Raw genomic sequence first — 27,165 nt, 5'->3', positions numbered from 1 at the left:
TACTGTTTACCATTCTTTTCCATTTTTCATCAGTATATTAAAGGGAAGATAGATCTTTCCTAGTTATTTCATTACTGGCTGATATTTTTATTTCTGTTGGTTTATTTTCATTTTTTTGCAATTTTTAACCTCTAGACATTTCATAGAGTCATTTAGGGAGTTAAAGAGAAATTTTCGGTAAAGTTATTACTGAATTTACACAGGTTACTTTTACCCCCTCATTAGAAGAATGTAAGATACCACTGCTGGGTTTTATATTAGACTACTTAGAAAAGTCTCCATTAGACTACAGAGAAAGCCTCTAATTTGGTAAATCCAACCACCAAAAAAACTTGCTTGCTTTAGTCACTGGAATACTTGATCCTTAATAAAGTTTAAAAAAAATTGTTTTAAACCTTTATTGATGAAAGACTCAGCTTGCCAGACGATCAGATGACCAGGGTCTTCAAAGTTAGTTAACTTGTATAGGAAGAGGGAGAACAGTTTGTGTACATCTTGTAGTGTGTTGATACATTTAACATGTTAATGGGATGTTCTCTATCAGTGTATGAAAATGAAGACCAGTTGCTTTGGCGTCCTGGTGTGGTTTTGGAGAGCAAAGTTAAGGAGTACCTTGTTGAGACCTCATTAAGAACTGGAAATGAAAAAATAATGGATCGGATTTCTGCAGGAACACATACAAGGGACAATGAACAGGTATACATCAATTTTTGTTGAAGTAGCAGCTAACTAATGTAGTATCTTCTTAATATTCTTACATTTGATTAAAACGTTTTTAATGTATGAACTGGCTGTCTCTTTCTGATTCTAAAACTTGGAAGATACTGGTTTAAAAAAACCCCAGGACCTAATGATAACCGTTCTGTGTTATTTCATGTCTTCTGGCTTTTTTTCCTTTATACACACATATATTGTACTTTAGATACCATTTTGTATCCTTTTAATCCCTTAATCTCATTTTATTTGCTATTTAGATTTCTTTAATAGTTCATTCTTGGTGACTGTATATTCCATCGTATATTTAGACATTCTCTATGCTTGGACTTTGAGATTTTACAATGAAGTTACTTCTTGGATTATTCTTGAACTTTATTAAGGAAGTGGTTAAAGTTAATGTCTATTAAGTGTGTATAAATTTGCTTTAGGGTTATCTGTTAAGTACTGTGTACTTGTAGGTGCAGAGCAGTCTCCTGAGGGTATGTGGGATAAGCGTAGGAGTATGGCTTATCAGGGTTTTTTCTCTCTGGCATTGTTTTACCCCTCTCATATACCTTTTCACTTGTTATTGCTAGTCTAGTTAATCTTGATTAATGGGTGCCCAGAGATAGGTGGACTCAAACTTGAATTTCCAAATAACATAGAGAAGCCATACTAGCTGAACTTAAGAGCAGTTTTGTCAGCTGTCAAAAGGAAATCCTGTTGGATTTTTCTACTGATATTTTGTTAAAACTGTAAGTTAATTTTGGAAGAATTAGTACCTTTAAAACATTAAACCTTCTATTTGAAGAGCATGATCTGATTCTCTGTTTATTTGATTTTTTTTAATCACTTGAATGTTTTTGTTTAAATATCACATGTGTCTAATTGATTCCTCATTGTCTTGAAATGTGTGCATGTATTTAGCTTTGTAAATGGGATCTCTAGTATATTTGTATTTGTATATTATTGATTTAGAGAAATATATAGATTAACATTTTTTTTCTCAAGCTATTGAAACTAATTTAGTATAATGATTTTTCAGTTGTTTCTCTTAGGTTTTCTAGTCTTAAAATTATTATTAAATTAGACTTTTTTTTTCTTTGTTTTTTTTTTGTTTGTTTGTTTGTTTGTTTTTTTAAATTAGACTTTTATTCCTTCCTCACCGTTATTATATCTCTTATTCTTATTATATGTCCTACTACATTAGCCATAACTCTGAGAGACTTTTGGTAGTAATGGTGGTTTGAGGCCTGCTTTTGTTGAAAGAGCTTCCTAGGTGGCCCAGTGGTAAAGAATCCTCCTGCCAATGCAGGAGACACAAGAGACTCGGGTTCAATCCCTGGGTTGGGAAGATCCCCTGGAGAAGAGAATGACAACCCACTCTAGTATTGCCTAGAAAATCCTTTGGACAGAGGATGGTGGGCTATAGTCCCTGGGATCTCAAAGAGCTGGACACAGCTGAGTGAGTGACCACAGAATACACCTCAGGTTTTTACATTAAGCATAATACCAGCCATGGTTTGATGCCGGCTGTTTTCTTAGAATAAGATAATATCTAGCTACTTATAACTATTACACTTTTTGTCTTTTTAAAAATAAAAATAGGTACTGATTTATTTGAAGCTTTTTTAGCAACTGTTGAGATTGTTTTTAATGGTTGATTATTGATGTATTGATTATTAACCTATTAATGTGTTAATAGGTTTACTCATATACTTGCCTTTCTTGACACGTACTTGACAAAGTAGATTATTAGTTAACTTTCAATTGAGTTCTGTCTGCTGCTATTTAGTATATTCATAATTCGAAACAGATTTAATGGGAGGAAATTCTAATTTTTAAAAAATGGTATCTTCCATAGTAGATGGAAATAACTAAGACCATTATCAACTCCAGTCATTAAAATATCTATCCTTCTACTCTAGGCCTGCTGCTGTTGTCTTTTAGTAAAACTCTAAAAGTCAGGGAGTAGGTGGTAACAAGAGACAAGACCATGAGTCTTAACATAAACATTTAAAATAGGAGAATTCTACCAGCTCAGAAGATCTAGCAATTAAAAAAAATAAAAAAGCGAGGAATGATACTGGTAGATGACTTCTGAGCAGTAGAGTGAGAATGAAAAAACTCCTGGGATACCAGAGTCAGTGTATACTGCTGCTAAGTCACGTCAGTCGTGTCTGACTCCGCGTGACCCTATAGACGGCAGCCCACCAGGCTCCCCCGTCCCTGGGATTCTCCAGGCAAGAACACTGGAGTGGGTTGCCATTTCCCTCTCCAGTGCATCAAAGTGAAAAGCGAAAGTGAAGTCGCTCAGTCGTGTCCGACTCCCAGCGACCCCATGGACTGCAGCACACCAGGCTCCCCTGTCCATGGGATTTTCCAGGCAAGAGTACTGGAGTGGAGTGCCATTGCCTTCTCCTGAGTCAGTGTATAGGATAAATAAAATATCTAAGCAAACATACGCTTCAGATGTCCTAAAATTAGCATTTCAGCTGGTATTTGTCAGGATTCTTAAAATGCACATGTTTTTGTTTGTGTGTGTGTTTGTTTTGAATGCTGCTAAGTATGAACTTTTGGTTAATTTTGTTGAATATTTTTTTTTCTCTTTCCCTTAGGCATTATATGAACTTCTCAAGTGTAACCATAATATAAAGGAAGCAATCGAAAGATACTGTTGCAATGGCAAGGCATCTCAAGGTAAGAAGCACTTGGGATCAAGAGAGGGAAAGGACAGGGGCTGGTCTTTGGGACCAGAATAAGCAAAGTATCACAAAGGACGGCGTAGTCTTGTCACACTTTTGTGTATCCGTGTTCATCTTCATAGCAAGTAATTTTTTCCTTTTCTTGCCTTCTATTTTTAGACATACCAGAGATTGTTCAAATACAAATTAGTTACCCCCCTGTCACCTCCAGAACAAAGCAGACCCCAGAGATGACAGTATATCCAAAGTAATTAATAAGAATGATTTTATGGTTTCATTGGGGGAAAAAGTTGTTTTTTCTTTCTCAAACCAGACAGGAAATGAAAAGGAGATTAAAAAATTAAAAAAGAAACATATAATATATTCCAAACATGTATAGTAAACATGCAAGAAGTATATTTTTAGTAATCATGTAACTATTATTATAGTGCTTAGGTTTTGATTTGTGTATGTCAAGGAAAATGGTTAACTTTAATTTCAATATTTTTGTCATATAAATGGATTGCATGCACCACAGCTTTCATTAAGTATGTAGAGTGAAATAATGCTTAATAATATAATATAAATAAACTTGGAAAAATATAAAAGCTGAAAACAATGCATCAAAACTTGTGGATGAAATAGTCTATTGAAAGGTTTCCTTGTAGTAGCTGCTTTTCTGAAAAAATTATTTTAAGCTCTCAAAACTCTGAAATGCTAAGTGCATTTAATTTTTCTTTAGTTTAAGGTTTCTAAGATTTTCTTTTTCAGTCAAACTGTTTTTCACCTTTGTGGTGGACTGCTGTGAATGGCTTTGGGGACCAGGCCTCCACTGTGAGTGGGGCACTTCAAGTCTCCTCTGCTTCAAGTAGATTTAATGCATCAGTATTAATATCTGCTGGGAAGTTGAATGGGACTTAGTCTTTTGAGAGCATAAGCTGTTTTTTATTCCTTTTATATTTCTGCAGTATAGCACTCTGCAAATTGACTTTAAATAAATATGTGTTGATTATTTATGGTCTGTAATTAAAAGAGACCATAAATGATTTTGATGTAAGACCGAAGTAAGGCTTTTCTTTCCATAGAGGAAATAGCATTTTATTTTTTTCTAATTAAAAATGCTCATTGTTTAAAAAAAAAAAATCAGAAAAACAATGAACATAAATTGTAGGGAAAAAAATAAATTCTTGTCTCATTATACAGAGAAAAAAACCCAATGTTTATATTTTGGTAGTCTAAATTTTTTTAGTTAGGATTAAGGACTTGTATGTGTGTGTGTGTAGAAGTTTATAGTTTTTTATTAGGAAACCATACTGTAAGTAAATTAGTGATTTGTATATATGAGTTTTGAGACCAATTTGTTTTGTTTTAAATTTTCTTTAGAAGGAATGACTGCATGGACAGAAGAAGAATGCCGGAGCTTTGAACATGCACTCATGCTTTTTGGAAAAGATTTTCATCTTATACAGAAGAATAAGGTAAGTTAGACAAATTAGACATAAACAAACAGAAAAATTGCTTAGTGATTACAATGAATATAAGCAACTAATTTATAAGTCACTTGGGTGGGGGGGGGAAGCTATAACTTGTTAATGCTCCCATGCTATTAACATATTGGTTACTTTCTGATCAGTCTTTCTGTAAATTCAATGTCATGTCATCTAGTCGCTCAGTTGTGTCTGACTGTTTGTGACCCCATGGTCTGCCAGGCTCTTCTGTCTATGGGATTCTCCAGGCAAGAATACTGGAGTGGGTTGCCAGTTCCCACTCTAGGGGATCTTTTCGACATAGGAATTGAACCCATGTCTCCTACATTGCAGGCAGATTCTTTACCATCTGAGCCACAAACCCAATACTGCTCTGAAATATAAAATCTTTAAAAAGCAGTAGGCCTAGAATATTGAATAGCAATAGACATTGAATATCCAGTTAAATATTTCAGAATTCTAGTTTCCTTAGGACAAAAAGAAAGTATAAACAAATCATATTTTAATGAGAGATAATTATCTCAAGCTTTTTAGAATATATACACACTTTTAAAAAAATTGACTTTATTTTTTAGAGCAGTTTTAAGTTCATAGCCAAATTGAGAAAGTAGAAGTCCCATGTATTTCCTGCTCCTGCACATACATGGCTTCTTCCTCCATCAGCATCCCACACCAGAGTGGTATATTTGTTACAGCTGATAAATCTACATTGTCATATTTTTATCCCCTAAAGTTTATAGTTTACATTGGGATTCACTCTTTGTGTTATATATTCTATGGATTTTGAAAAATATATGACAATACCTATCAACCACTGTAGTATCCTACAGAATAGTTTCAGTGACCTAAAAATTGTGTCATATACTTGGAATCATACAGTATGTAGCCTTTGCAGATTGGCTTCTTGACTTAAATAATATGCATTTAAAGTTCCTCCATGTTTTTTTGTGGCTCATTTCTTTTTATCACTGAATAATATCCCATTGTATGGATGTATCAGTTTGTTTATCCATTTACCATTTGAAGGACATCTTGATTGCTTTCAAGTTTTGGAGACTTATAGTTAATGTGTTTATTGAAAGGTATACTTTATTTCTTGGTTTAAAATGCTTGTTCCTATATTATGATCTTATAACAAAGCCACTAATCACAATAGAGGTTCTAAAACTTCCTTATTGTGTAATTAAGCAGGGGAGAAAGTGTTTATTGGGTAAAGATACGGAATTTTTTTCTGTACATCTGAATTCATACCTTTAGCTGTGTATAGTTAGAGAAACCCTAGTCTGGATGTGGAGCCAAGTTGAATGAGGCTCAAATTTTATTATCATTTTTTATTTTCTACCAGACTTTGTTGCAGCTAAGAGATGCATGATAGAGGAAAAATCTTGCCTTTAGCTGGCAATCATCTTAAATTCCAGATGCGGTTGAGTACTGATCCCTTTACAAACGGAGTCTCTTTTGGGTCATGGAGCCCTTTGATAATCTGATGAGGCTGCACCCTTCTCCCTAGAAAAGTGTACTTGAATGACATTTTGGGAATTACTATATCCCATTGAGGCTCATTCATGGATCACTCAGGGTTAACAAGTACCCTTGGTACAGTCAGAATCATGGTGAAAGTTCAGTGAAGAAAAGTAAAGTATGTCAGTGTTTTAAGATTTTCAGTAAAGGTGTAAGATAATTTCTGGATGCACATTTATTATTATTATTACATTCTGATTTAAATAAAAAGCCTTGTGCTTTTAAAGGTAGCCTCATTATTAAATAGTGTGAAAATAAAAACAGTTTACTAGTAACATATTCAGAATTTCATAATTAGAAAGATAGAAAATAAGACCCATGGGTGTTAAAAAAAAAAAAGTTACTAAAAATGTGTAGAATTTTTTGGTTTTTAAAAAAAATTCAACTTTTTTTATTAGGTGAGAACTAGAACAGTTGCTGAATGTGTAGCATTCTACTATATGTGGAAGAAATCTGAGCGTTATGATTACTTTGCTCAACAGACAAAATTTGGAAAGAAACGATATAACCATCACCCTGGAGTTACGTAAGTACCCTGGGCTTGACTTCAGGGATTTTTGTTTTTAACTGTGATAAGCAGTCACAGCATTATTTGGGTGTGTTTTTTAGGGACTATATGGATCGTTTGGTGGATGAAACAGAAGCTCTGGGTGGGACAGTAAATTCTTCAGCCTTAACTTCTAACCGACCTGAGCCTGTACCTGATCAACAGCTAAACATTCTCAACTCTTTCACTGCCAGTGATTTGACAGGTAAGAACATTTTTTAGTGTAATGTGGGACAGAATTATATCCTCTTTGTCACATGATGTAGGACCACTTACTGAAACCATTTCTCATTTCTTTTTAGCTTTGACCAACAGCGTAGCGACCGTCTGCAATCCAACGGATGTGAATTGTTTGGATGATAGCTTTCCTCCACTGGGCAACACGCCCCGTGGACAAGTCAATCATGTGCCTGTTGTAACGGAGGAGTTACTCACCCTGCCCAGCAATGGGGAAAGTGATTGTTTTAATTTATTTGAGACTGGATTTTATCACTCAGAGCTGAACCCCATGAACATGTGCAGTGAAGAGTCAGAAAGACCAGCAAAGAGATTGAAAATGGGCATTGCTGTTCCTGAATCCTTTATGAATGAGGTTTCTGTAAATAATTTGGGTGTAGACTTTGAAAATCACACACATCATATCACCAGTGCCAAAATGGCCGTGTCTGTGGCTGACTTTGGCAGTCTGTCTGCCAACGAGACCAATGGTTTCATCAGTGCCCACGCTCTGCATCAGCATGCCGCCCTGCATTCTGAATGAAGCGAGTGAAGGGCCCAGAAACAGTGGGTGTGCAGTACCAGTACCAGGAAAGTATCAGGTTTGCTTAGTCTTTCACTGGAAGTTTGAACTTTTTTCACTATGACATCAGTGATGTCAGTATGTATAGAACTATATCTTGATTTATCAAGAGTATTTTCATTTTCAATCCATAAATGTGGAAATGAACTATGATCAGCAGAGTTGGGAACTAAGATTGAACTCTGTGGTGCAGCTTTAAGCTCTGCTTATCTCTTCCTCATCCCCAATACCTCTTCCCCACTCCCTTCTTTTTCTATTCTTTTCTGTTCCCCACTGCCCTCACTCCCATTTTTAAAACCTGTAGACAGAGGCCACCAGCTCAAAACCAGCACAGATGTTCTGAACTGAATGGAGTGGCTTCTATTCGTGTAAATTCCTTTTGCCGTAATGGATGCAGTGGAATAACAATGTTTACAGGTACCGATCCTGATCCCTGCTCAATGTAGCATTTTTTGGTTTTATTTTCTTAATTAAATAAAAGCAGGGGTAGGTTTCTTTAAACTGCACAAACATGCAAGGATTTTTTTAAAAATGGAAACTTCTCTCATGTTATTCAACTAGAGCACTTCAGTTTACAAAACAGCAAGTCCATCTTTATAGAAGCCAGCACGAGGAACTGCGTGCAAATTATGAAGACGCTTGCTTGGATCCTGTTTCAAAATTCTAGACCAGGGCTACCTTACACAGAATTGGTCATTTTACTGCCAGAAGACTTCTGTGTAACTTCATTTATTGGCTAAAAAATTGGCATTTGAAAATACGGAATTTAGATGGGGTTTTGTCCACCATTATCAAGATTGTAATCATAAAAACCATACCGGTCGTTGCTAACTTCGTTTTTCCTGAGGCAGTTGACTTGCAGGGCACAGTCGACAAAGCCAAGGACGTTGCCACTTAGACTGGTTTACATTTGGGACACTTTTTCAGTTGTTGTGTAGTGCTGCAGTTCAAATGTTAATATTTAGGTGGGATTTCTAGATCCTACACATAATGCAGTAGAACCTTGAAGTACATTTAAACTTTTCTGTTTAGCTTGGACCAGTTGGCAAGAAAAAATGTGAGTTTCTATCTGAAATACAATGGTACGTTACCACTTTTAAGTTCTAAAAAGTGATTGACGTTCAGATGCGTCTCAAAACTCACTTTTATTTTTATTCTAAACATTGTGAATGAGAAACCATTGTCATAAACTCTGGCCATTTTTGCTCTGTAGACATGCATCTTTAAGTTATAAGGTGAATTCATGCAATATGTAATGCAGTGTTAGGATGTGATAAGCTTTGCTTTTATAGTTCAGTTAAAACACAGAATTTTCCTTTTTTTTTGCACCATCTTAATTAAAATTTTCAATTTCTACTAGTTGTCTTGCTTTGCCAAAACTTAGATATTTGGCTACATTGCTGATATTTTTAAGTATAAGTCGCTTCAAGGTTGTGCTGATGAATAGATAGAATGTAGTGACCTTAGTGATGGAAAGGGAGGGTATTTATTATACAAACTGTGAACTGCAATGACATCCTTTGTTTTGGATGATTTGTATTCTTGTTTTTCTTTGCAGCATTTTAATGAAGATTGCTTTGAAGTGTTTACGCATTAGCACATTTACTTAAAAAGTTAGTTTAGCACAGTGGACGAAAGTAGTTAAATTAATAACTTAAAGTCAGTCTCTAATTTATACATCTAAAGTCAGCATTCCTGTATGCACACAGTAAATAATGGGTAGCCTGGGCTTTTTGTTGCTTTCAGATATTTTTATCCAAGTTATCAGCTTCATATTGCTGTGGTGTTGTGCTAAACTTTGAACCTAATTTCTTTTGTTAAAAATGAATACATCTATAATTTAGTAAGATACCGGCCACAATCTTCCATTGTCATAACTTTAATTTTTACTCTGGGTTTACAGTGGCTGGTCTGTATAAAACAATTTACACAAAGATGACTGAATGCTAATACCAGTTGCACTTAATGAACATGCCCATTCTCAGTAGCTGATGCAGTAATATATTCAGTTTATCTATGCATTGCTGGGATCTTGATATAAGATGGAAACAGTGTTTCTTATCTAAAGTTTTGATTATCAGCAAGTTGAATGGACACTTTAGTTATTTAAATAAAGATTTTTGACCAAAATCCAGAAATGATATGAGAGAAAAATAAATTCCAGCTAGTTTAATAGATTTTTAAACACCAATCTGATTTTAGCCTCTTAGAGAGTGCTAACTAGCTGGTAACGTTTACTTTTAATTCCTTGTTAAAATGAGGCAATAATTTGCAAGATTTTTGTATATATATGTAAATTCTTCATATCTTTTTAGATCTAATTCAGTATTTTCTGACTGCTTCCTCCATGTATGATACCATTTTTGTGCATGCTTGATGTGACATTCATAAACTGTACCCCTCTGGCTTTATTCATGTAAAATAACTATTTATTGAATTTCCTTTTAAATCTGGGTTTACTGGGTTTTTTTTCCTCTCCGTTTAAGCATCTTAACAGAGAATTTGTTACTGTTTCTTAGAAGAATTGCGTTTGAGAGCGTGAAAATAACTGATTTGCAGTCTTATGAAGAAACAATAATGCCTTTATTATTAAGTGTTAAGCACAATTCTTATAACAAACTGTGATAAATTCTTTTTTTTCTTTGCCATATTATTTTCATATGAACAAACCAAAAATCCACGGTGAGCAGTTGCAGTGTTGGCTGATGTGTCTTTTTATGTACAGGGGGTTTGAAGAGGACAGCGGATTCATTTAGAAGTGAAACTGGTGCTGTGATTATAGCAATACTTTACTTTTGTTAGTTGTACTCCACTTTTTCATGCTAGCTTTTTCAGTGTTTAGTTTTCCTCTTGTTATGGTCAACTGCTGAATTTACTTGAAGGATGTAGAATACTGTTTAAACAATACTAAAGTCTGTACAATTAGGTCAAAGAACTGTGCAATTGTTTCCTTTTAATTTTTACAATTGAGGGTCATAATATTTGAGAACATCAAATCTAATAGAGCATAGTAAAACTATTTAATTTAACCAAAGTCTCTAGTAAATATTTCAACTTTGAATGTAAACTAATGAATCAACCTGACCACCAAGGAGATTGTTTGCCCAGAGTTTCAAAGCACATTGTCTACAAATGGAAATTGAAATAATTTATAAAAATATTGACAGTACTATGTTTTTTAAAAAGTTCTTAATTTTTTCACTGAAAGGAGGAAACTGTTAGTTTTATTGTTAAATGTGGTAGATATTAAAACTCCTCTTAGACAACCAGTGATTCCAGTTGTCCCGGTTTGAAATAAGTACGCCGTGAGTATGAGATTGATTAGTGACAATCAGAACAAGTTTTAGTATCAGATGTTCAAGAGGAAGTTGCTATTGTTGCATTGATTTTAATATTTGTACATAAACACTGATTTTTTTGAGCATTATTTTGTATTTGTTGTACTTTAATACCTGGTGTACAGTTCCAGAAATAAAAATCTGGAAATCTTTTTTTTTCTTGGTTCGTGTGAGTATTTGCCACAAATAGATTTTTATTTAATGACTCTTAAGCTATAACACATGGGCAGATATTTAACACTGTTAAGTAGGTTTTAGATGTAGTAAATTATTTGATAGGTAAATACAATTGATAGGTGAAATAGTTTTCTTTAAATCCTCTAAAATAAATGTCCATCTATCAATACAATAAAATTCTAGCTATCTAAAAATGAGGATTATATGTACTTTTAGTTTCATTCAGGAAATACTTATTGAATGTCTGTTACGTTTCAAACACTGTTCTCAGTAACTGTTGTCATTTAGGGAGACCTGAAATCTGAAATTTGATTAGATGTTATTATTTCATAGAATATTTGTAGTAAACTAGTCTTCCTTATTATAATGTTCATAGTTTGGTTCAGTTCAGTTCAGTCACTCAGTCGTGTCTGACTCCTTGCGACCCCATGGACTGCAGCATGCCAGGCCTCTCTGTCCATCACCAACTCCCAGAGTCCACTCAAACTCGTGTCCCTTGAGTCGGTGATGCCATCCAACCATCTCATCCTCTGTCATCCCCTTCTCCTCCCTGTCTTTAATCTTTCCCAGCGTCAGGGTCTTTTCAAATGAGTCAGCTCTTCACATCAGGTGGCCAAAGTATTGGAGTTTCAGCTTCAAAATCAGTCCTTCCAATGAATATTCAGGACTGATTTCCTTTAGGATGGACTGGTTGGATCTCCTTGCAGTCCAAGGGACTCTCAAGAGTCTTCTCCAACACCACAATTTCAAAAGCATCAATTCTGCACTCAGCTTTCTTTATAGTCCAACTCTTACATCCATATATGACTACTGGAAAAACCATAGTCTTGACTAGACGGACCTTTGTTGGCAAAGTAATGACTGCTTTTGAATATGCTGTCTGGGTTGGTCATAACTTTTCTTCCAAGGAGCAAGCATCTTTTAATTTCATGGCTGCAGTCACCATCTGCAGTGATTTTGGAGCCCAAGAAAATAAAGTCTGTGACTATTTGCATTGTTTCCCCATCTATTTCCCATGAAGTGATGGGACCGGATGCCATGATCTTAGTTTTCTGAATGTTGAGCTTTAAGCCAACTTTTTCACTCCTCTTTCACTTTCATCAAGAGGCTTTTTAGTTCCTCTTCACTTTCTGCCATAAGGGTGGTGTCATATGCATATCTCAGGTTATTGGTATTTTTCCCGGCAATCTTGATTATAGCTTGTGCTTCATCCAGTCCAGTATTTCTCATGATGTACTCTGCATATAAGTTAAATAAGCAGGATGACAATATACAGCCTTGATGTACTCCTTTCCCAATTTGGAACCAGTCTGTTGTTCCATGTCCAGTTCTAACTGTTGCTTCCTGACCTGCATACAGATTTCTCAAGAGGCAGGTCAGGTGGTCTGGTATTCCCATCTCTTTCAGAATTTTCCACAGTTTATTGAGATCCACACAGTCAAAGGCTTTGGCATAGTCAATAAAGCAGAAATAGATGTTTTTCTGGAACTCTCTTGCTTTTTCAATGATCCAGTGGATGTTGGCAATTTGGTCTCTGGTTCCTCTGCCTTTTCTAAAACCAGCTTGAACATCAGGAAGTTCACGGTTCACGTATTGCTGAATCCTGGCTTGGAGACTTTTGAGCATTACTTTACTAGCGTGTGAGATGAGTGCAATTGTGCAGCAGTTTGAGCATTCTTTGGGATTGGAATGAAAACTGACCTTTTCCAGTCCTGTGGCTACTGCGGAGTTTTCCAAATTTGCTGGCATATTGAGTGTAGCACTTTCACAGCATCATCTTTTAGGATTTGAAATAGCTCCACTGGAATTCCATCACCTCCACTAGCTTTGTTCGTAGTGATGCTTTCTAAGGCCGACTCGACTTCACATTCCAGGATGTCTGGCTCTAGGTGAATGATCACACCATCGTGATTATCTGGGTTGTGAAGATCTTTTTTGTACAATTCTTCTGTGTATTCTTGCCACCTCTTCTTAGTATCTCCTGCTTCTGTTAGGTCCATACCATTTCTGTCCTTTATTGAACCCATCTTTGCATGAAATGTTCCTTGGTATCTCTAATTTTCTTGAAGAGATCTCCAGTCCTTCCCATTCTATTGTTTTCCTCTATTTCTTTGCATTGATCACTGAGGAAGGCTTTCTTATGTCTCCTCGCTATCTGGAACTCTGCATTCAAATGGGTATATCTTTCCTTTTCTCCTTGGCATTTCGCTTTTCTTCTTTTCACAGTTATTTGTAAGGCCTCCTTAGCCAGCCATTTTGCTTTTTTGCATTTCTTTTTCTTGGGGATGGTCTTGATCCGTCTCCTGTTTGGTAGACTCCAGAAATAACTTCCCCAAGTCTTCATCTTCCCAAGCTAAATATCTCACTTTGGCCTAATTTCACAAGTTTGGTCCCCGTATTTCACTTGTTCTGACCAGAGCTTTTTCTGTCTAGTTCCTTTCTTAATATGCAATGATCAGATGGCACGTAATGTCGGTTTTGTACAAGGACAAGAGGACATCTTTGCTTCAGTTGCTCATCGAAAATCACATTTCTTCATTCACAGATACCAAAGAGCCTTGATGAGCAGGCCTCCCTGGTGTACACATACACAGAAGTGCCTTCAAAGTGGGGAGAAACACCAGTGTTTCTTGGCTGAATACAGTGAAGTGTGCAGCCGAGTGCCATATGTGAGCACAGCCCTTTAGGCTTTTAGGGGAGGGAGGAGAGCCTAGTGAGAGCAGAGTAATCTAGACACTTGTAGACCTTAACCCATTCCATCCATCCATGGTTTGCTTTTCCAGCATGCTGCTTCTCTTCCTTTTTCAAAGGTTGCATGGTATCTGTAAATTGGGTAGTTTGTTATACGCACTTCCATTTTTAATTTAAAATAGTCTTGGGGTATAGCACTGTTTAGGATTTCCCACCCAGGTAAGTGATCTCTATTCCGTGTTCTCTTTTCTGTGGCTGGCTGGGTTCTCTGAACAAAACTGCACAGGGTCACTGAAGTCCTAGTCCTAGATCAGAAATGCTCACATTTTTCAAGGCTTAATATACTATAGCTGGCATTCGCTTCAGTGAGAGACAAGCTTCATAGTATACCTAGATTTTTATGAGATTGTTTTTACACAAGTAAAGCTAACACTGCCATGAAGTTGTAACCAGGTGTAGAAATAATAAAAGCATTTCATAAACATGTCAGAAATGAAATAAGTCATTTATAAATCTTGAAAAGTTATTCCAGTAAGGAAAAAATGATTTTTTTTTTAATAGCAGTGTTTTCTTTTTAAAAAATAACTTCATCCCTCTAGTCCAGACCAAGTCATCATACTGGGCATTTTATCAGCAGGAACTGTTTGAATCTTCCAGGACCCTTCACATAGTAGGCATTCAGTAAACGTTTGATGAATTTGATGTTTGTTTCACTATATTACACTTAAGCTGATGGTAACTTTCCCCCCAACTTAAGATAGAAAAACTTTTAAGACAAAAGTTAAGAGTATAAAGAACAATCCTGATCGAACAATTAATGTTGTGCCATATTTGTACTCTATGTTATACGCATTTTTTAAAATTTTATTTTTAAACTTTACATAATTGTTAGTTTTGCCAAATATCAAAATGAATCCGCCACAGGTATACATGTGTTCCCCATCCTGAACCCTCCTCCCTCCTCCCACCATCCCTCTGGGTCGTCCCAGTGCACTAGCCCCAAGCATCCAGTATCGTGCATCGAACCTGGACTGGCAACTCGTTTCATACATGATATTTTACATGTTTCAATGCCATTCTCCCAAATCTTCCCACCCTCTCCCTCTCCCACAGAGTCCATAAGACTGTTTTATACATCAGTGTCTCTTTTGCTGTCTCGTACACAGGGTTATTGTTACCATCTTTCTAAATTCCATATATATGTATATGCATTTTTTAATGAATTATTTTTAAAAAGTCTGACACTTCACTCCTAAATACCTAACACTGCCGCAGAAGTTAAATTTCTGTATTTAACATAAAGTTCTGGATAATAGGATCTTCTTGATCAACTAGCTTGGCTTATATATATATAGAATGTATAATTTTATTTTTGGCTGTACTGGGTCTTTGTTGCTGCACGAGGGCTTTTCTCTAGTTGCGGCAGGTGGGGACTACTATCTGGTTGCTGTTCTTGGGCTTTTCATTGCGGTGGCTTCTTGTGTGGAGCACAGGCTCTAGGGTGCTCAGGCTTCAGTAGCTGAGGCTCCTGGGCTCTGGAGCACGGGTTCAATAGCCTGTGTGTTGCACAGGCTTAGCTGCTCCGAGGCACGTGGGATCCTCCTGGACCAGGGATTGAACCCGTGTCTGTTGCACTGGCAGGTGGATTCTTTACCGAGCCACCAGGGAAGCCCTTGGCTTTTTAACAAAGTGAGTTCCCCTTGTGGCACAAATAAAAGACAAATGAGGCTGAGAAAAAGATGCTCCCATGGACTTAGGTGCATAGACATCATAAACGCTACATAAATGAATGGGGAGCATTAGGGGTTGGCAGTTGAGGATTGTAAATTTCAGTAGCTTAGTTAGGCAAGGTGACGGAAAGAGCTATATGGCTATTGCGGGGGAGGTTTTTGGAGGCAGAACTAGTACAAAAACCCTGAGGTGGGAGTGTACCCTGCAGTCTCAGGAGTGGCAAGGAGACAGCTGAGGCTGTGTGGAGAGAGCAGGATGTGAGATCAGAGGTAGTGAAGGACTCGGCATATATTCTAAAGTAGGAGTAATCAGAGTTCTGAGCAGATGCCAGCAGGATCTGATTTGTGCTTAAAAGAAATCACTCTTGGCTGTCTATTCTGAAAAGGGGGCAGGAATGGAAACATGGAAAGCAATCGGGAGGCTACTGAAATTACAGTAAACTTAAGTGAGAAGAGCTGTTGGTGTAGCAGTAAAGAGGGTCAGAATCTGGTGGTACAGGTGCCATAGAGAGGCCCATAAATAACGCACTCCCTATCCAAGTATGGAGCTGAGGGTTGGATGCAGGAGTCAGGTTGATGGAGATCAAAGTAACTCCTCCTAATAGAACTGGAGAATGTGGCTTCAGAGCTGATGCCAGGCCAGCTCACTTGATACTCCACCTCTGAACTAGACTCACTCCTTTCCTGGCTGGGCTGACTACAGGCTACTTGCCACCCAGGGCTGAGAACCACCCAGAACAGACTACTGGGAGAGTCCACAGAGAAGGAACTAGTGGGGTTGGGGCCATGGTGTCTAATTCTTGTCTAAAAATAATCTCAGAGAATCATTCTTCCTCCAAAAGGTGGAGAGAGAGGCAGAATTACTAATGGAAGCCCACTAAACATGAGACGTGGGGAACAGGTATTCCTCCCACCACCACCTTTTAACTATATTTCCATGCCAAAACAATCTCTCTTACAGTCTCTTAAGCTTTGTAGGTGTGCGTGTGTGTGTAAATGTTCAAATAGAGAAAACAGTATAATGACTCCCCATTGCCCCCTTAACCAGCTAAATCTTGAAATTACACACAAACCCCAATTAACTCATGCTGCTGCTGCTGCTGCTAAGTCGCTTCAGTCGTGTCCAACTCTGTGCGACCCCATAGATGGCAGCCCACCAGGCTCCCCCGTCCCTGGGATTCTCCAGGCAAGAACACTGGAGTGGGTAGCCATTTCCTTCTCCAATGCGTGAAAGTGAAAAGTGAAAGTGAAGTCGCTCAGTCGTGTCCGACTCTTAGCGACCCCATGGACTGCAGCCTACCAGGCTCTTCCATCCATGGGACTTTCCAGGCAAGAGTACTGGAGTGGAGTGCCATCGCCTTCTCCAAATTAACTCATGACAACACAACAAATATTTTTGGTCTTGGTTTACTCTGAAAAAATTAAGTTTTTGTGGATATTAGTACACATCAACAGTGTAAGAACTGCTGATGACTTGGCTAAAATTTGATAAACTACTAAAGATAATCAAAAGAATAGTTAAAATTATAAGTTCAGGTGGTGGCTTTTAATTTAGTAAGCTACTGTGTACTTAGGTGAAAACCAAATTAACACTGGAATTGCATTACAAATTTGAAAGTGTAACGAAGCAAATAGGTTTTATGATTAATTAAAATACTAATATCAATAAAAACAAAATTCCCACTCCAATTAGGTATCAAAACATTTGTTCTGCAAGTGGAACTTACAAAAAACATTTAGAATTAACTCAATAACTGAGTAGTAAACATAGTTTCATAGAGTTAGCTGACAATTGTATAGTAGTTTGAAAAAAGCTCTTCTCCTTGTTCAATGTCCCTGAGTGCAACAAGAATGACACAGCGCAGTGGGCTGAAAACAAAGAGAAACATAGTTAGCAGTGTTAACAGATACAAGCTCATATTTTTAGTACCATCAAGATGGATTTCATTGATAATTTTATTCAGATTCCTTACTATCATCTTAATTTATGTATTTGATTTCCATAAGGAAATAGCTCTCATTGCTGATGGAGGCATTTTAGAGTATATTTATTGTGCATCATTTAAAAAGCCCACAAATCAATAAGTTTATACAACTGACTACTTCTTTGAAAATGTTTCTATGTTCCCATCCTCAAAACTGGTATCATAAAAAGCATTTTAAAATGACATTATAGTTCAACACTTCAAAAAAAATTATTGTATCTTTGTATTCCGCAAAGCTGGAAATGTTACTTAACATTTATTGGAATTTAAAAAAAATACCTTTAATGGACACAATAAGACATATGCATACCTTCAAGTTCCTACTCTTCTAACTTTTCCTGTACTTGCTGAACAGCAATAATATTATGCCCCAGAATGTCAGGTGAAAAAAACTTCATTGTTAAAACACACACACACACATACATATAGAAACATAAAAGTTATCAAGTACAGGGAATTGTCTAAGTTTTAAATATCATTCATCATCAAAGGACAATTTAATTGGACCTGTATAAAATAAAGTTTGCTAGCAACTGGCAGCTAAGTGAAAGGATATAAAGGTAACGTCTTCTTACAGTATTGTTAATAAAAAACTCTTAAATATACAATTACTTATATTTAAAAATTGTTACTTGAGTATTCTCAGTAGACTTTCCACTTAATGCACAAAAAATAAATGTTACATTAAAAATACACATATTCTTGGGCTTCCCTAGTGGCTCAGTAGTGAAGAATCCACCTGCCAAGGCAGGGGACATGGGTTCGATACCTGATCCGGGAAGATCCCACATGCTGCAGGACAACTAAGCCCATGCACCACAACTGAGCCAGAGCTCTAGAATCTGTGAGCCGTAACTTCTAAGCCCACGTGCCACAACTACTGAAGCCTGTGTGCCTAGAGCCGCTGCTCTGCAGCGGGAGAAAGCACTGCGATGAGAGGCCTGTGCACTGCAGCTAGAGAGCAGACCCTGCTCCCTGCAAACAGAGAAAGCCTGTGTGCAGCAAAGAAGGTGCAGTGCAGCCTAAATAAATATGTATTCTAATCACTTATATGTGGAATCTAAAAACTACAACATACTAGTGAATGTAACAACAAAAAAGCAGACTCACAGATACAGAGAACAGACTAGTGCTTCCCAGCGGGTGGGAGGGGAAATACAAGGGTAGGAGAGTAAGAGGTACAAACCTCTGGGTATAAGACAGGCTACAAGGATGCAGTGTACAACATGGGGATGTAACCAATATTCTGTAATGACTGTAAATGGAGAATAACCTACATCAACACATTTTATGATGAACATAAAAATCTAAGTTATAATTTTTCACTAAAAAAAACCCCCAAACTCTCTAGTTTTTTCTTAGAAAATATATATCTATTTTAAGGCACAGCATAAGACAGAAGATAGGAAAAATTCCGAGAAGAACTAACCTTTGTTTGTCATAGCTGTAGGCAATGTTTGGAAGATACTGCTTCAGTTCTATAGGGAAAACTGCAGGCACATCAAATTCCTGATAACAGACATTAGCTGCTCTGTCTAAGAACAAGTACAAAACGTTTAGAAACAGAACCATTTTATCAGGTCATGGAAAACAGTACTGAATTATGGCACTTGATGTATAGTTTTCTAAATTACCAGAAAATGCTCAAATTAATAATCACTCTTATGTTCCAGGCACTGCAAGATTATATAGATACATATATTTGCATGTTTTATTATTTACTTTTTGAAGATTAGGAAACAGAGGCTCAGAGAGAATAAAGGTTACGTAGAGGAGTCAGGCTTCAAGTTCATGTCTAACACCAGTCTGTGTTAAATGTAGTCAGATGATCAAGCCTTATAGGAAAATAAAGCCCTAGAGAAGATTGGTAACTCATAAACTTAGTAACAGAACCAGTGTAGTGATTAATCTATAAGGCTATGTTGAGGAACTGACAAAATAATCTCTAAGTTAACTAGTAAAAAATAACTAAAAGAATAGTGATCAAAAGGGCAGTTATCAATTGCCTTATTTATTGCAAAATCAGAATAAAAACAGTTAAAGAATTCCAATTAACATATATCATTATCTCCCCAAATTCTCTGGTTGACATCAGCCATTATAAAATTTACTTCAGGGCTTTCAATAGCTGAGATATTAAACTTAACTGCCTCTGGCACTCAGTCATATGGCAAAGGAGGAACATTACCACTGCTGTATTTTTATCTCACAGCCCCAGGGTGCCAACTTACCATTTGAACAATTGTTCACATACTGTCCTATAGCCAATGGATTATGAATTTCTGATGTTAGCCATGTACTATCACTCATTTTTAAAGGGCCAAGTTGATCCCTCCCACTGCAAGATCTGAAACAGGTGAAAGCATTAGCTAAGAGACTGTTCCTCTGTACCTTAAAATTCAGTTAACCCTCGGTGAAATTTTTCTTAAAAACTTTTTTTTTGTTTTAACTTTTTAATTTTGTATTAGGGTATAGCTGATAAACAAACAATGTTGTCATGGTTTCCTGTGAGCAGAGTAGGGACTCAATCAAACATATACATGTGCCCATTCTCCCCCAGACTCCCCTCCCATTCAGGCTGCCACATAACATTGAGCAGAGTTTCATGTGCGATACAGTGCTGGCTATCCGTTTTAAATAGAGCAGTGTGTACCTGTCCATCCCAAACTCCCTAATTATCCTTTCCCCACATTTTTACCACCCCCCCGCCCCCCCCCACAACCCCCCAGCAACCATAAGCTCATTCTTGGAAGTCTGTGTTAAAAAAACTTATCTAATCAATTGGACAATTAACTAAATAGATTTTTTTTTTGGTCAATTTCCTAAATTGACTTTTTCAGAAGAGTTTAAGGTTCACAGCAAAACTGAGGAAAAGGTACAGATGTTTCTTAGGTAACCCCCATTCCCATACATGCACAGCCTGCCCAGTTTTCACCATCCCCAACCAGACTGGTATGTTTGCTTCAACTGATGAGCCTACACTGACACATCATAATCACTGCAGAGTCTATAGTTCGCCTTACAGCTCACTCTTGGTGGTGTACATTTTATGGGTTTGGATACCTGTATAACGAGAGATATCCATCATTAGGGTATCACAGAATATTTTCACTGTCCTAAAAATTCTCCATGCTCCACCTTTTGACCTCTCCTCACCTCCCCAGACTTTAGCACATGCCAATCATTTTATAGTCTCCACAGTTTTGCTTTTTCTAGAATGTTATATAGTTGGACTTTATATATTATGTAGCCTTTTCCAAATTGGCTTCTTTCACTTAGTAACACGCCTTTAAGTTTCCTCCATGTCTTGTTCTGGCTTGCTAAATAGATTTTTATTTAAAGTGCAAATGCCAGTGGTCAGAGTCATTGTGGTATGGTTCTGTCTCCTACAATTAAATTTGAACATGGTACCAACTTACCTATACACGACTTTTGATATTCCTTTGTCATTTCCATCAATGAGCACCCCATCTAGGCATCTAAAAATAAATGGGTTTCCAATGGACTGGAAAAAGATTGGCTCATACTTCTGATATACTGTACCTAATATATAAGACAAACACATATTATAGCAAGCTATAAAAATCATAACCATCATGATAAAGGACCTTTCTCTGGCACATAAACAGAACATGGAAGAATTTGCTTTAATTTCTCTACCTTTTTCTAATGTTTCCATTCTCCAGTCTAGACTATCACATTCTCTTTGGCTACTTCCCTCATTAAAAAGTGCCCAATAGCAGAAGGAACACAGAACCAACTTGTCCACACAGTCAAATAAAATACAACTATTCTGGTTAACAAAAAATGTGAACATCACATTTTAGGCTCGGTTTCAAAGTTGTGTTTTTGTTTTTATTTTTTAAAAGAGTTCTGCTACTGCTACTGCTAAGTCACTTCAGTCGTGTCCAACTCTGTTCGACCCCATAGACAGCAGCCCACCAGGCTCCCCCGTCCCTGGGATTCTCCAGGCAAGAACACTGGAGTGGGTTGCCATTTCCTTCTCCAATGCATGAAAGTGAAAAAGTGAAAGTGAAGTCGCTCAGTCGTGTCCGACTCTTCGCAACCCCATGGACTCCGGCCTACCAGGCTCCTCCGTCCATGGGATTTTCCAGGCAAGAGTACTGGAGTGGGGTGCCATTGCCTTCTCCGAAAGAGTTCTATTTGACATCTATTAAAGAGACTTTTAAGAAATGTGTTTTACATTTCTTATTTTATTTTTAATCAATTTTGTTATTGATTTTTATTATTTTGTTATTAATCAATTAGTGTAGATATATATGGGAATAGATGAGGCTGGCATTCAGGTTGTTTTCCCTTTCATTTGCAATGAAGGAAAGGAGAGAATATTTACAGGGTGCTTCCTATGTTGCAGGCATGTTGAAAGTGAAGTTGCTCAGTCGTGTCCAACTCTTTGCCACCCCATGGGCGGTAAGCCTACCAGGCTCCTCCATCCATGGGATTTTTCAGGCAAGTGTACTTGAGTGGGCTGCCGTTTCCTTCTCCAGGGGATCTTCCCAACCCAGGAATCGAACCCAGGTCTCCTGCATTGCAGACAGACACTTTACCATCTGAGCCAACAGGGAAGCCCTGTTAATCTATTTATTAAATTTATTTCAGTATTTATTTGTTTGTCGCTGGCTTGTTCTGTTTATTCTTTATGGAGTTAGGATAGTTGTGAAGGAGGAAACTGAGATGCCCCTGTTTAGGGACATAGAATTAAGAAGATAGTAGAATGACTTCTTAAAAAACAGGTCTTTTGGACATTCACACATATTTATACTGCACCAAATAATACTTTTAACAAATAATATATTCTACTGAGCAGTCCAGTTAATGATCTTTTGCAAAGAAACTGCTTTACTTTTCAAGTTTAGAAATGGCAGGAAGATCTTTACTCAGTGATTTACAGATTTAAATTTAATCTTTATATTTTAATCCACATCATTTTTTACCTTTAATTATTATCTAACCCAAACTGACTTATTCTCTAGTAATTTCTAAGTAATCAGTCTTATCAAAGTAGGCCATACTATACTTGCCTAAATTTAAATATTGATTAGAAAAATTTCCTTAAAAGAAAAATGCATTTATCTCAAAATGCTCCCAGATACTTTCTAATACATGAGATAATTTACAAACAGTTAATTTCCAACTCAAGATTTAAAAGTCCACGGAAATCATATCTGTAAGGAAGGACTACAGATGCAGACATAGAGAATGGACTTGTGGATATGGCCGGGGAAGGAGAGGGCGGGACAAACTTAGCGAATAGCATTGGAACATATATATTACCATATGTGAAAAGATATCGAGTGGAAAGTTGCTGTGTAACGCAGGGAGCTCAACCTGGTATTCTGTGACAACCTAGAGGCGTGGGGTAGGGGTGGTGGGAGGGAGGCTCCAGAGGGAGGGGACATATGTATACCTATGGCTGATTCAGGTTTTGTATGGCAGAAACCAACATGACACTGTAAAGCAATTATCTGCCAATTAAAAAAAGCCTGTGGAAATCCGTTTCCAATACAACCCCTTACTCTAAGGCTTATAGGGTTAGGTATTTTGTCGAACTTGTATTTATCCGTATATAAGAAACTCTTGGTCAAGTACTAATTATGTCATTACCGGGATACATAGATACAACCGCGCCTTTCCGTACCAATCCTTTAGTAACGAAGACACCTTTTCCAGCAGAAATCAATGAGCTAGGTGCTCGGGCAACACTGAAACCCAATGTCTTATAAAGAATTTCTTCTGGTGTAAAGGTATTTTGCTGCTGATGTCTGTATTCAAGCTGTTTCACCCTTGGATGCTGAACTGACAGTAGGTCTTGATATTTTGATTTAACAGGTTCTGGAAGCACAGTCAAGATATCTGATTGTTTACTGAAATCATTTACGAATAGAGCCTGGAAAACTTTCAGTAATGTTCCTAGGACATCTTCATCTGAGATAACTTTGTCTTTGGATTCTTCTGGAACATATCGGAGAGTCCTGAAAATGGGAAAAGTTTCTATTCACTACCCTTCAACTGATAAAAGCCAGACTGTCTTGATGTCATCAGGGTTACTGGCCTTTATGAAGATAATTCTCATGTGTTTGAATGGCATAAAACTAAGAAGTTTGGAAAAGAGTTTTGGGGGTTCAGTTCTAGTAACCTGACTCCCAACAATACTTACACAGGTCAACAACAGCTAATACTTATAAAAGGCCCATTCCATTCCAAATTCTACTGGGTCCTTAGTTTCATTATCCCATTTTTGCAGACAAGGAAACTCAGGCTTAGAGATGTTAGGGAACTTGCCCAACGTCCTAAAGGTGGTATACGGCAGAACAAGCAGCAGAAAACGGGCTGGTTTCCAGTACACCTAAAGCCATTATGTCTTCAAATTGCAGGGGCCCTTTTTACACGGGTGTAGCTTCAAAGACACATTTAACATTATATATATCGTCAGTCTCGCTCTGCTTCTGGTGCAATGGCAACCCACTCCAGTACTCTAGCTTGGAAAATCCCATGGATGGAAGAGCCTGGTAGGCTGCCGTCCATAGGGTCGCTAAGAGTCGGACACGACTGAGCGACTTCACTTTCACTTTTCACTTTCATGCATTGGAGAAGGAAATGGCAACCCACTCGTGTTCTTGCCTGGAGAATCCCAGGAACAGGGGAGCCTGGTGGGCTGCCGTCTATGGGGTCGCACAGAGTCGGACACGACTGAAGCGACTTAGCTGCAGCAGCAGCTTCAAAGACACATTTAACATTATAAATGTCGTCAGTCTTTCTCAGGAGTACTTTAATGATCACTTTTTAAGTATTATTTTACTTCTTGTTTTACTTACAAGGAACCAATTTCCACCTCAGTTTGATAGTAGTAATGATGCATCTGAATTTACGTTTCTGTAGTACGAAACTGGGAGAGCTCTTTGGCTATTCACCAGCCTTCAACCGAGCTAGTCTGCCTATTTAAGTGAGCATCACGTTAACTTCTTCCAAGCAGGCAATTTACTAAAGCCAGTATTAACACTGATCCTACGGCCTTGACTCAGCTAGATCGCCTTCTTTAGGCGCTGAATCCGTATTCTAAACCCAATACTCCGACTTGCTTTTAGTGGCTTTTTGCTCGTTTTTATACATCAGCTACTCCAAGCTGTTACCCTCACAGCAGAGCTGCGTTGTTTTCTCCGTACAAACTACAGAGCTGTAAAAATGAACTACGGTTTGGCTTTTCCAAGGCACTTCAAGCTCCTAACTTTGCCTTAATAGAGAGAAGGCCACGCACCTTCACGCCTTGCAAGTTATTTCCGTTTTTCAAAAGTTCCTATTTTTTGCCCAAACACAAGCACCCAACCTCTGCAGGCACTTGACTTAAAACTCAGGCCAACGCCCGCGGGCAACAAGGCCCGAAGCCCTCGCAGCGCCGGGAACGCTGGGAAATACGCCTTAGGCCCCGCCCACCTAAAAGCCCCGTGCTGTCTTCGGGCCCCCAGCAGGCCTGACTCAGCCAGCCACCGCCTCGCCCACCTGGGGCCTTGCCCACTTCGAGCCCCGCCCACTCAGGTCCCGCCCGCCTCGGGCCCGTAGGCCGTCTTAGGCTCCGCCTGCTTGAGGCGCCACTCGCCTAAGGCTCCGCCCACCTCGGTCCGCTAGCGTTAAGTCCTGTGGGTCGCGGTGGCGGCGCTGGGAGGTAGGAAAACGGCCTGGGTCGAGCCGCCTCGCCCTCTCACCTCGGGTTGTGGCTTAGGTTCAGCGCGATCCAGGGTACGAAGCGGTACCTGTAACGGCGCCATCGCTGCCAGAGGCCCCGCATCAGGCGGCCCGGCATGGCTGTACCGTGGCGCCTGGACGAGGACGGCGCGGGAGAGGTGGGTCGCGGTCTCGGGCCCGCCCCGACCGAGGAGGAGCGGAGGCCGCGCCGTCCCGCCCCTTCGTGGTCTCTGCCCTCTTCGCTCCGCTTGGCTGTCCTGGTGCCCCTTGGCTCCAGTTGCCGCTTCTCCGTGCCTCCGCTTTATTGATGCCAGCTCGCTGAAACAGAGGTTCGTAGAGCTGTAGGAGGGCCCCTTATTTCCTTTTCCTTTCTCCATTCGCTCGTGTATTTTCACACACGAGACTAACTCAGTCATCTTCAGATCAGCAGATGGTCATTAAGAAATAGATATATTGCCGTTTCCTCAGAATGAAAAGTCTGCTTTCCAGGAATTCTTTGCCTCAAAGTGAGGGTGAATCCTAACCTGAAAGTCTAAATCGAACTAGTCAGATCTAGTGAAAATTCAGGGAAATTCAAGTAGCCTTACGACTAACTTGCTGTATTCCAAATAGTAATAAAAAAAAAAAAAAATACGTCAAAGTTTCTTTTTCACCCTATTGTAATAGGGTAATTGGCAAACTCCGGAGGCTCTGCTGGCAGGTGTTGTGTTTGGTAAATTGACACCCTCCAGAGTTAACCTGATTTGCTAAATGGAGACAATTCAGTTCCAGGATGTGTAACAAATGGCATTCAGAGAGTAACTTTAAGGTCTCCAGACTTAAAAGGAACCAAAAAGAACTGGTTGGTCTCAGGCCGTATCAGCCTGAAGGCGCCCGATCTCGTCTGATCTCCAAAAAGAACTGGTTGACTTCTTACCTGTAGTGATATACTTATCTTTAAAAGCAAAAAAGCAGTTTTTATATACATTTCCAGTGGTTTGATATTTGTTATCGTAGGTTTAATCATGGAGGTGTACACCGAGTACAAAGCACCATTTTGCCCAGACCTTATTTATTTATTTACTTTTTTGAATTATAGTTGACATACATTATATTCGTTTCAAGTATGCAATATAATGATGTGATATTTATATGTATCGCCACCATACTATAGTTAACATCTGTCACCATATATAGAAAATTTTTTTCCTGTCATGAGAACTTTTAAGATGTACTCTTACTGACTTTGAAATGTGCAGTACAGTTTTATTAACCGTCATCTGCTTGCTGTACACTACATCCCCGTGACTTCTGTTTCTATGAGCTTGTGTTTTTGTTTTCAGTTCTTTTTTATTTTTGATTCCACATACAGGTTAGAATATACGCTACTTGTCTGTCTCTGTTTTATCTCACTTAATAATGCCTTTAGGGTTCATCCAGTTGTTGCAAATGGCAAAGTTTCATATTTCTGTTATGGTTGAGTAGTAGTCATTGTGTGTGTGTGTGTATTTACTGCATCTTCTTTATCCGTTCATCTATTGATGGGCACTTAGGTTGTTTCAATAATAATGCTGCAGTGAATGTGGTGCAGATAACTTTTTGAGATTATGATTTGGTTTCCTTTGGAAACAACCAGAAGTGGAATTGTTGGATCATATGGTAGTTCTAATTTTAATTTTTTTGAGGAACAGCCATACTGTTTTCCATAGTGACTGCATGGATTTACATTCTCACAAACAGTGCACAAGGGTTTGCCTTTCTCTACATCCTTCAGTTCAGTTCAGTTCAGTCTCAGTCGTGTCCGACTCTTTGCGTCCCCATGAATTGCAG

At 38.2% G+C, this 27,165-nt stretch overlaps 2 protein-coding genes across 3 annotated transcripts in view; one reads left to right on the top strand and one right to left on the bottom strand.

Moving 5' to 3' along the window:
* MIER3 (MIER family member 3) overlaps positions 1-11,225 on the top strand; it is a 29,526-nt gene extending 18,301 nt beyond the window's left edge. Inside the window, exons 8-13 of one of the 2 annotated variants that reach the window (XM_070357500.1) lie at positions 545-696; positions 3,315-3,396; positions 4,767-4,858; positions 6,787-6,914; positions 6,998-7,140; positions 7,238-11,225. In XM_070357500.1, the coding sequence (XP_070213601.1) occupies positions 545-696; positions 3,315-3,396; positions 4,767-4,858; positions 6,787-6,914; positions 6,998-7,140; positions 7,238-7,695 (1,055 nt within the window). In that variant the 3' untranslated portion in view covers positions 7,696-11,225. Of the gene's footprint in view, positions 1-544; positions 697-3,314; positions 3,397-4,763; positions 4,859-6,786; positions 6,915-6,997; positions 7,141-7,237 lie in introns of both variants that reach the window. The other variant, XM_070357499.1, reaches the window with a different exon arrangement.
* A 137-nt stretch (positions 11,226-11,362) lies between these two features.
* Positions 11,363-25,664, bottom strand: SETD9 (SET domain containing 9). Its single transcript, XM_005897455.3, has 6 exons — positions 25,377-25,664; positions 23,281-23,648; positions 21,075-21,198; positions 19,887-20,002; positions 19,085-19,190; positions 11,363-17,539 (listed from the first exon to the last, which is right to left on the bottom strand). The coding sequence occupies exons 1-6, from the start codon at positions 25,472-25,474 to the stop codon at positions 17,452-17,454; spliced, it is 900 nt and encodes a 299-aa protein (XP_005897517.1). The 5' UTR covers positions 25,475-25,664; the 3' UTR covers positions 11,363-17,451.
* Positions 25,665-27,165: the final 1,501 nt, after the last annotated feature.

Source organism: Bos mutus, chromosome 20 (genome assembly GCF_027580195.1).
Source record: "Bos mutus isolate GX-2022 chromosome 20, NWIPB_WYAK_1.1, whole genome shotgun sequence".
NCBI lineage: Eukaryota > Metazoa > Chordata > Mammalia > Artiodactyla > Bovidae > Bos > Bos mutus.
Note: the sequence above shows the minus strand (reverse complement) of the source record. Positions and strands in the feature narration are given on the sequence as shown.